At 47.2% G+C, this 10620-nt stretch overlaps 1 protein-coding gene across 1 annotated transcript in view; it reads right to left on the reverse strand.

The window, feature by feature from the left end:
* Nucleotides 1-3270: 3270 nt before the first annotated feature.
* The window catches only part of LOC123036201 (perilipin-3-like), a 14110-nt gene continuing 6760 nt past the window's right edge, over nt 3271-10620 (reverse strand). Inside the window, exons 4-7 of the mRNA XM_044455232.1 lie at nt 8888-8970; nt 7711-7975; nt 6105-6301; nt 3271-3693 (exon numbers count right to left, since the gene is read on the reverse strand). Coding sequence (XP_044311167.1) covers nt 3271-3693; nt 6105-6301; nt 7711-7975; nt 8888-8970 — 968 coding nt within the window. The remainder of the gene's footprint in view (nt 3694-6104; nt 6302-7710; nt 7976-8887; nt 8971-10620) is intronic.

Raw genomic sequence — 10620 nt, forward strand, 5'->3', positions numbered from 1 at the left:
TTCCTGCCAGCCATGCCCGCTCACAAAACACTCCATTTCAGCCCCACCTCCGCACTATCTTGGATTGGGCTCTTCTTGATTCTGTGATATTCTTCCTTTGGCACATTTTCCCCTGATGGTTTTTTTCCCTTACTTTGGCCAGCCAAGCCTGCGGTTTCCTCCCACTTTGCCCTCTGTTGGCTACACACGGAACTATACAGGGGGACTTGGCTCGCTGTTCGTATACGGCATGAGAGTGGAGACAGCGGGGGGCATTGCTAGGCTTGGCCCCATAGGTATCCCCCTGAGCCCGGGGTGTATTCCAGGAGCCCTGAGATTCCACTGGTCCCAATGGACGGATTCGCAGCGCAGCCCCGCTCTAAAGGCCGCACATGGGGCGAATTTGAGGGGGCTGCCTTTGGGGAGGCGAACTCCTCCCTTCCCGCAAGCTGCCGAAATCTTCCTCTGCCAGGCAATGAAGTGTAGACGAGACCTTTCGCATCAGTTGCACGTCAGAGTGCAAACTGACCTACGCACCTGCCAAGTGCCGAGCCCGACGAGGGGCATCCTCGCCTTGGTGCTCAGCTCCACGAAGGCGGCGGCCATGCTCGCGGATCATGTGCCCGGGGCAAAGGCCGCCTACCCGCGCTTCTCCGCGCCTGATCGCCCGGCCTGGCTCTGTCCCCGCGGGAAAGCAGCGGAGGAGCCGGTGGGCACCGGGGAGCGAAGGGGGCGCCTGGCTTGGCCGCCGGAGTCTGCAGCTCCTGGGGCAGCAGAGCCGAACCCCCCCCCCCCCTTGCGGTGCAGGCACCAGATCGCCTCTTCCCCTCCACTGCTCCTTCCAGCCCTCATGGAAACCGTTGGTCGGCACGCCCGAACTCCCCAGACTGAGCCCTGATGGCAGAAGTGGGGCTTCGCCTCGTCCGCGGCGCGCGAGCGGAGACCCTCCCGTGCCTTCGACCCGCTTCCCACCCGTCCTGGGCCCCTTGGAGAGCAAAGACGGTGGGGGCTGATACCCACACAGACGGTCACCCTGGCCCTGCAAGAATAAAGCTGGAGCACGAGAGGGTGTGCATGTGGACTTTTAAAATTGTGCGGGCTTTCTGACCTCTGCAGAAGTGCCACTGTTGCATAAATTGTTTTTTTTTTTTTTAATGAGGAATGCAGGTGGCATGGGATATGGCTGCAAAAAGAACTAGTGCTATTTGAGGCTGCATTAATAGAAGTATCACTTCCAAATCCCCCACAGTACTGGTTCCCCTTTACACAGCACTGTTGAGGCCTCGTCTGGAGTCCTGTGCCCCGTTCTGGGCCCCACGGCTGAAGAAAGATGCAGACCAGCTGGGAAGGGTTCAGGGGAGGGCAGCAGGGATGATCCCGGGACTGGGAACAAAGCCATATGAGGAGAGGTTGAAAGAACTGGGCATGTTTAGCCTTGAGAAGACTGTTCTTACCGACATAATTTTAATATTTTCTTAGTCCAGATACTTTCCCAGTCATCATTACTAATATTCTTTCTCAAATCTATTCCCATATTGCTTTAAGTGGGTCATATTGATCCTCATCTTCTAATTATGTCTAATACATTTTACTTACTATCCCTTACATCCACCTTTATCTTCAATCAAACTTTAGTCTAACATTCTAGTTTGATCACATTAAACCAAGTTATTTGTCCCCCTTCTAATACTGCTCTTTATGCCAAATAAAGGATTTTTTAAATAAATTAGTATGGAAATGGTACTTAACCCCTGTAAAGTTGAATCATATAGATAGCAAATACTCCATTTTATGTTGGAGATGTGATTGTGGAGTGGGCACATATTAGCATTGGTGGTAGGAATGTGAATATATAATGAAATTTTGGAAGAGGCTTTTAAAGAGAGTAGTAAACTATTAAGTTTAAATATTGAAGCATGTATTGAGTTCATGTTACTGTCAATATTTGATGGGAAACAATGGAGTTGGAATAGTGAAGAATTAATAAGAAACTTATTAACAGTTGCGAGATTAATACATGCTCAACTGATTAGTAAGACCATTGGAGGAGGCAGCCTTGCTGGTCATTCCCAGATTACCCAATTATAGTCCGTGGTGGCACCCACCCCATAGAAAAACCTTCCTGCAGTTTGGGAGGCAAAATGTGTCCTGTCTTTACCCAGACTTTCTCTGGCCAGTAATTAATTGTGCTGTTCCATTGTACTGCTCCTGTATTGCGCTATGTTGTTATTGCATGTTTTAACATTTTATTTTAAAGGCAATTTTAATGTTAAACTTGATATTTATATGGAAAAACATATTTAGCAATAAAGAAATGGTACAAATTTTGTGCCCCTCTATCATGTCTCTCTCTCCTCACCTTTCTCGTAAGCTAACATTCAGTACAACAAAATATATTCATTCTTGCAGGAATTTACACTGAAGGGTTCTCATCTGCTGAACAGCTGCAACTAAAGGTTTGGTTTGGTTTGGAGACTTGGAAGGCTTAGGAATAAATCCACTGTGCTACCCTGGAAATAGCTGACTGTCACCTAAACAGTGTTTCTCAGGGCAAGATAAACAGCTTTGCAGGGGCCTTCCAATCCAACATCTGGAGGATGTTGCTTTAATTTTCTTTGTCAATATCATTGTAGGAAGTGCAACTCTGAAAGGAAGGGGAGTCTCAAACAGATTGTCAGTTCCTGGGGTTCTTTGGAGAGGCCACACTGGTTAAATTGAGCTCATTCAGGTGCAATCCCATGTATGTTAAGGCAGAATAAAGGCGTACCTGATAAAGGTATTTATCAAATAGGTTCACTTGTTTGCTACCTTGAGTAGACCTTTATACGTTGACTAACTGCTCTGTCAGAGATCCAACCCACCCTCAATGTGGCAAGGAGAGGAGTGGCCAGCACCTTTTAACATGCACACTTGTGCCTTGCTTGTGGGTCTCCACCGGCTGCCTGTTGGCCATGCTGCAAACAGAACGTTGGACCAGGCAGACCCTTGCTCTGGACCAGCCCAGCTCTTCTTAGTCTCTGGCATCACCTTTTCTCAGAGCCAGAATCCTGCAACACAGAGCTCTGCCGTGGTTCTTTAGCCCTTCTGCCAACATACAGGAAGAATCAGCTTCTTTGGGTTTCCAGGGTTCAGTAGACGGAATGAGAGAAAAAGACACACAGAGGTTGTTATTCACTAATTTACTGCAAGGCTGCTCTTGCCTGAGCATCTAATCTAAAAGCTGAGCCCCTTAAAATGTCCAAATGCCCACACTGGACACTGGGATCATGTATAGGGGAGCGAGACCAGGGCTCAGGTGGCCATTGCCACGTTGCCATTGGGTTCCTGCAGTCCAGTGAGGCTGTCTCTCGATGCCTGTGCTTTTTGCATGGCCTTCAGAGCCCGTATGGTGTTGCCCACGGAGGCCCTACACTTGGAGCGGTTTGCAAAGAAGCAAAAGGGAAGCATTTGCGCCATGTAGTTCAGTAGCACATTCAAGTTCTCCTCCTCCAGCATTTTTTCCCACACGCGGGTAAAGATCCTTTGGCAGAGATCCTGGAAGCAATCGAGAGTGGAGAGTGCCAACTGGAGTTCCTTGAAGATGTAAGAGGCTTGGGGGACATTGTCGGAAAACTTGGCCGATAGTTCTTCAATGGTAAACACAATGAGCAAGTAGATAGTCCTCAGGGGAAGCATGATTGTGCAGTGCAAGGCAATTAGCCACCCCTTCCATTCCTGAAATGCAAATGTGCAAATGTGCATTGAGAGATATCCTGAGATACAAAGGAATTTGCCTAATAGCAAGTCAGACCCCTGGGCCCTCTAGGTGAGTGCTGACTTGCACCTGTTCTCCAGGGTTTCAGGTTCAAGTCTTTCCCGGCCCTCCCTGGAGATGCTAGGGACTGATTCTGGAGGGCTGCAGCTCTTGAGCTCAGCCCATGCTCCATCACTAAGCTACATGTCCTTCCCCCATTTAAAGATAAGTCTAGGCACAGTAAGTAAGGTATATACCAGATCAAGGTTGCCAACTTTTTCAGCAGCCTAGCTTGTTGTGCCTTTAACTGCAGGCAGGTGATAGCATTTACCTGCATGCTTTATTGACCTATTGAGCTGCTGTTAAAACATAAAGGAGCTGGCTAGGATGTTCCCTCCGCACCCAGATGGTTGACAACTGAATTCCAGCACCGCCAACACAATCCTGGCTGTCATGTACATAATCCCCTCTCCCATATTAACACCATTGCTAGTTGCATGAATGTGCAGGAATCTTTGCACTTTCTTGGACCCCAGGCCTGCTTTCTTGCTTCCCTCACAGCACAGACTCCTATGGGTTTTGACCTTGTCCACTGCAGCATCCAAAACACAGAAAGCACACCCAGCCTGGATGGCTTCAGTGAACGAATGGCAAAGAAGTTAAATGGCCAGTATAATAAACATTTGCAGTGCCCAGAAACTATCCTAGTTTCTTGGAGCCACTTCGGAGTCTTATGTGTAGCTTCTGCTTGTACGAGATAGGAAGATAATTGACGAAGGAGGGTGTCCTGATTATGTGGTATAGAATAGATAAGGAGTGCTTTTGCTGTGAGAAAGGCCACTGTTTGCCTTACTGATACCTCACTTTGTTTCTGGCCTACTGACAGCCTCTGATGCAAGGGAAAGGAGACAAGTGTCTGTCCAGTCCTTGGTTTACTAGCCTGCCTAGCTGGCTTTCACATGAGCACAAGAACGTACAAATGGCCAAACAGCTAGTGCCCCACGAGCAACGTCCATTGCAGCAGAGAGCCTGCAACTAAGTGGACACCTGTAAGCTGTATCCAGATTCCAAGTTTCTATTTAATGACCTACACATAAAGGCAGGGGCCTTGGCTGGACCAGGCCCCCCGGGAAATGCACCATCCTAGCTTACAGCTGATCTCCCCTTATTGGAAATGGGCCAGCCAAATGATTCATTGCAACAGAAGTGAAAGAGACTTTCTTTGAACCGGATGCAAAACTGTCAGCCTCTGCTTGTGGCAAATGAGTCCAGTGGACCTTTTCTCATGAGCAAGTTGCTGGTGTAGGGCAGAGATACAGCACTGCACTGGGTGTGTACTTTGTTTCCTGGGAGAAGGACCTCCACTCATTAGCAGAGTGCATTCTCACATGCAGATGATGCCTGCTTCAATCCCCTAAGCAAAAAACAAACAAACAAACAAACAAACAAACAAACAAAAAACCCTAAGGTAGGAGGGTGTGGAACAACTTGCCACTGGAGGCCTTAGACAAAAGTTCTAAGAGAGTTCCGGGACTAAAGCAGAGGTGCAGAACTTCCTTCTGAGCAGGTGCCAAATTCTGTTTCCAGGAAGCTGAGGAGAAGGGTGTGTTATAATACTGGGAAGGGCCAAAGGCAAAAGGGGAAGAGCCAAAATATCAGTGTATTTAGACATATAGCTCTTCCTGTCAATTTGCAAGCCTTAGGAGGGGCATTGCAACCTTTCAGAAAGAAGAAAAATGGCACACAAGCCAGGAAACCACTTCATCAGTGGTGGCTGGTGACAGTGGCAGATCTTCTGGGGAGCCCCAGAGAGTTAGGGTGGCTCTGAACACCTGTGCTAATCAGAACAAGGCAGCTGCGTGCACCTTCAGAAACAATCCCCTTCCTTGAACCCAAGGGTGGGCAACTTGTGACGTTCCAGAGGTGGTTGGGCTGCAGGTCCCATCATCCCTTGCTATTGACTGTGTTGGCTCAGGCTGAGGGGAGTTGTAGGTCAAAGCATCCAAAGGATCACAGGTTGCCTACTCTTCTTAACTCATGTGTAAGAAATGAGGATGTTTCCCTCTCTCTAAAGCTGGTGATCCACCCTTTCTGGACCATCACAGCGGAGAGACCATGTGGTTGTTTTCATCTTGACACTGAATGAGCTAGCAGTGATGAGCAAATTCTTCCCTAGGCCACCATGAAGTTCTTGAGAGGACAAAAGATGAAGTGTAAAATCTCTCTCTCTTGCGCGTGCTCGCGCACACGCGCAAACACTCTCTTCTTGTGTACTGAGGCTAATCCAAGGATCATTTCAGCTTCACTGAATAGTTTTTAGGAAAGTAATCATTTTCTTCCAACCAAAAGCAAAGCACAATAGAGAAAGAAGAGGAAGAAATCGGGCCTGTACCACATAGCAGTTTTCCAGGGCCCTTTGGAGGCTCTGGCTGGAGTGCTGCAGGAGGTGCCTCGACCACTTGGACGCATAGCGGTGGAATTTGTTCAGCAGGGAAAGCAAACAAACCACGTGACCTTCGCACCCGACCCGTGCCTGCACTTGCTGCGTGGGTTGCTTCACTCTGTCTTCATAACATGCACTGAGTTCAACTGGAAAAAATAATACAATTGCAAAGTATGGTAAGAGAGCAGAGTAGCAGCTGAAGGCAGTGGAGCCCTTCCAGTTCTACGTGTACAATGGCGAGTTGTTGGAATCCACGGGTAGAGCCTCCCTCTGCCAATTCCCTTGGAGGACCCACCCCTCATAAAATGGGGCATTTCTAGGGGCCGCTTTTGAAATACCAAGGCCCTGTGACACAAGTGGTAAGACCTGCAAACCCAATGGAACCAGCAGAGGGAGAGTGAACTACGACCCGAAGATATTAGCTAACCATTCGCCAGATTCTCTGTGCATCCTCACCCTCTTTTATCGGGGATGGCAATACAGATATTCCCAGGGGCTGCTTTATTCTTCAGAAAGTGCTCTCAGGTGGTGATGGAGAATGGAGACAGGAGTGTATTTCTTTTTCTGGAGATGGTTCTTGCCATTGAGTGATCCCTGATTCCTGACAACTGGGAGTTGCATGTTTTAGGAAGAAAACTTGGAAGATTCTGAAGGAAGCCAAAATAGTTTTGGTAAGACTATCAAAATATCATGGGCTGGAGAAATGGGGTGCAGAGAATTACCCATGGCTCTCCTTCACTAATACAAGAGTCCCCACTTTAGGCATGAATGATAGGACTGGAAACAGGAAATGTGAAGCACAGGATCCTAGAGCTGGAATTTACTCCCTAAAATATGGCTGGCAACACTGACTACTCATGTCCAGCAACCCAACCCTTGATGTCATCTGGTGCCCCCCAGTGGTGATGAAGGGAGTTCAGTACTGTAGCATCTCTGAAGATACCACCTCCCAAGGCTGTCTCTTCTGTTGTGAAGCAGCTCGTTGTTGTTGTTGTTGTTACTCCTACTCCTATTATTACATTTCTATATTGTCTGTATACTTTCTATACTTCTCTTTAGAAGGCCAGATACTGAAGATGAAACTCAAACACTTTGGCCAGCTAATGAGAAGGAAGGACTCCCTGGAGAAGAGCCTGATGCTGGGAACAATTGAAGCAAAAGGAGAAGGGGACGGCAGAGGATGAGGTGGCTGGATGGAGTCACTGAAGCAGTCACTGTGAGCTTAGGTGGACTCCGGGGGATGGTGAAGGACAGGAGAGCCTGAAGGAATGTTGTCCATGGGGTCGCGATGGGTTGGACACAACTTCGCGACTAACATAACATAACATATACTGTCTGTAGCTGAAGCTCTCCAGATTTCAACCAGGTCTGACCTTGCTTAGCTTCCAAGATTAGGCAGGATCAGGCATTTCAGGCCTGGAAGCTATACTGTCGGAGTTCCCACCAGTGTCAATCAAAATCCCCTTTCATGGCATTTGCTCTATTTGGCCGTGTCCTTAAGACCCTGAACCGTCCAAATGCTATGGACGAAGCAAGCCCTTGGTTGAGTTCTTACTCGTATCTTCATCACTGATGAAGAGATAGTGGTCCACAAACGCATGGGACGTGTCCAGGACTGCTTCCACGCTGTTCCTGGCCATCTGCCCCACTCGTGTTCCCATCACCAGGCTCATGCTGCTGGTCACCATGGATGCCGTGGTCTTCACTCCACCCTGCATGGCATCTTTGGTCATACCAACCACTCCAGTCAACCTGTTCGTTACAGCATTCTTGGCACCTGTGACTTTGGAGGACATCAGCTCTCTTGTATCAGAGACAACCTACGAGAGTCAGAAGACAGGTTACTTCGGAAGACGGCAGCCATCTTCATTTATCGTCCGCTGAACCAGGAGTTACCTTTGCTACAGTTCACAGCAGAGGGGTCTCCTTTCTTCTTTTGTAACCATACAGCTTCACACACATATCATTGTCTGGGGAGGCCCTAGATCATATGTTTTAAGGGCTAGCTCCAAATCTCAAGCCTTTGCATTGGTTGACTCCATTTGGAAACTATGCATTGTTACCATGGATTGACCCACAACTAACAGTCACAGCAGTGACCTTGCCACCATCTCCTGCTTTTTCCATCCCCCCTCTCTCTATATATATATTTACTGACATCATGTTTATATGTAGCTATATAGCTAAATTATCTTTGTGGTATGGGGTGGGGAGATAAGGGACAAACTACAGAGAAGCTTCCTAAACACAAATTTATCTTGTGGTCTAGCTACATTTATCCTTAGTAATCTTCTGTGGTGGCTATGGAGCCTTACTGAACACACATTTCCAAGGGTTGCTGCTCTTTTATATTTATATAAATTGTTATATATTTTTTGCTGATGGCATTAAAAAGTTGGTATGACGCCAGGAAAAGTGCATCACAAAGGAAGGTGACAATGTAGAAAAGTGATGCGATTTGTTCTTGAAATTCTTAATAAATAGAGTTTAAAAAACTGTGGAAACTTTTTGAAGACCCCTTGTATTTTGTTTTCACGCAAAGGGGCAGTGGGGCAGGGGAGTGATTGCTGCACCCCCTTGACTCTGAAGGCGTCTACCACCACCAGTTTGGTCCACGAATGAAATTGTGTCTAAGGATGGTCTGGGAGGGTCCCCTGAAGAGGGCCGTTCCTCCTTTGGCAGAGACCCAGCGCACACTTCCTAGTAGCACCTGGAGGCTAGGTAGCACCCACCTGAACAGCTGTCTGTTGAAGGATGGGCAGTTTCTCCTCCATGGAATCTAGGCCCCGACAGGCAAACTTGTTTGCTGTGGCAACTGATCAGAGATAACAAGTCTTCATCCACATTTCTTTTCAGGCTCATGAAATCATTTAGTTACCAGTCATAGCATGGTACCAAAACTTCCACGCCAAGAAGTCACCCATGACATTTTTGCAATGGTTACAAAGTACCCATAGGGTAAAACTATGATGCCTTCCAGAGGGTCATTGATTCTATAAGGTAGGGGGCCACCACTGAAAAGCTTCTGCCTTGTGTTCCAGCCAGCTTTGCACCCTGGACGAGAGGGACCATAAGAATAAGACCAGGGTATTTTCTCTAGTCATTACTATTGTTGGAAAGACATGCAGGTTTGACCTATTAATCAACTGGCTGAAATTCATGCAGTTAACCAGCCAACAGTGAAAGACTCACTGCTGTCAGGATTTATGCAAACTAATAAATAGAAGGAAAAAACCCAACCTAGCTCAAAACTAAGTTTGGCATGCATCTGTGAATGTTGAAATGGCCCATCCAAAGCTCAGGTGGTGGATATGAACATTGTGTAGAAAAAGGAACATCTGAATTGTACTTGGCTTGCCCAAGCTCCTGCCAGTCTTTGCAGCCCAAAGGGCCTTCAGGACCCCCAAGTGGACCCCTCTCCAGCATTTGCAGTGTCAAGTGGGTACAGGTGAAGCAGCTGGAGGAAATATTGCTGCTGGTGCCCATCAATGGATCAAGGCTAAAATCCATTCTCCAAATAAGGCAACTGCTATTTGAAAGCAGTTTGAAGGGGAGATTTTTGCTTGCAGCGTGTATGAACAGCCTTCTGTTGCCATGGATAAATAGGTTTTGCAGGATTTGCTATTTCAAAAACCTACATATTCTGTTGAAAAAGAGGTAAACAGGGATAAAAGAAATGTGTACTTAATGGAAACTGGGAAGTGATGCCTCTTTTTAACTTTCTTAAAATCCATTGTCTCTGTCTTTGGAAAGATTGATAAAAAATCTCTTTGTTCTTTGAAAGAAAGATCAACTGCTTTCTCTAGAGCAGTGGTGGCAAAACTATGGCACCCTATCTGTTGGCACACGAGCCAAGCAGCATCGCCCCAGCAGCCGAGCATAACAGTGCACATAGGAGCCATGCGCATACTCGGAAAGGAGTTGTGGCGCAAGGTGATGACGTCACGAGCCACGACTCATTAGCCGCTACTCTGCGGAGCTTTCTCATGGCAGGACAGTGTGCGGCCAAAGATATATATATGTTTGCTTGGACTGGCTGTGAGTTGTTTTTTTCTAAAAGAAAACATCAGTTTTCAGTTTTATTGCAGTGTTGGCACTGTGCAATAAATAAGTGGGGTTTGGGTTGCATTTGGGCACTTGGTCTCTAAAAGGTTCACCATCACTGGGTTAGGTTTAAAAAAATGAGGTGTCCTGGCATGATTTTGATGGTTGGAATATGCTTGGGATGGGCAGAAATGATGAGCAGTGCAGAAAGAGCTACTCCAGGAAGGCTTTTTCAAAATCACATTATTTCCAAGGGAATTTTAGCCCTATATTAGGGTTAGGGGTGTGCACGAGGATAGGGTTAGGGTTAGAAAAATAAGGTGCCCTGGCACAAGTTGGATGGTTGGAATGTGTGTAGAATGGGCCAAAACGATGAGCTGTGCAGAAAAAGTTACTCCAGGAAGGCTTTTTCAAAATTTCA

The sequence above is a fragment of the Varanus komodoensis genome, unplaced genomic scaffold, assembly GCF_004798865.1.
Source record: "Varanus komodoensis strain SLA01 unplaced genomic scaffold, ASM479886v1 scaffold8, whole genome shotgun sequence".
NCBI classification, from domain to species: domain Eukaryota; kingdom Metazoa; phylum Chordata; class Lepidosauria; order Squamata; family Varanidae; genus Varanus; species Varanus komodoensis.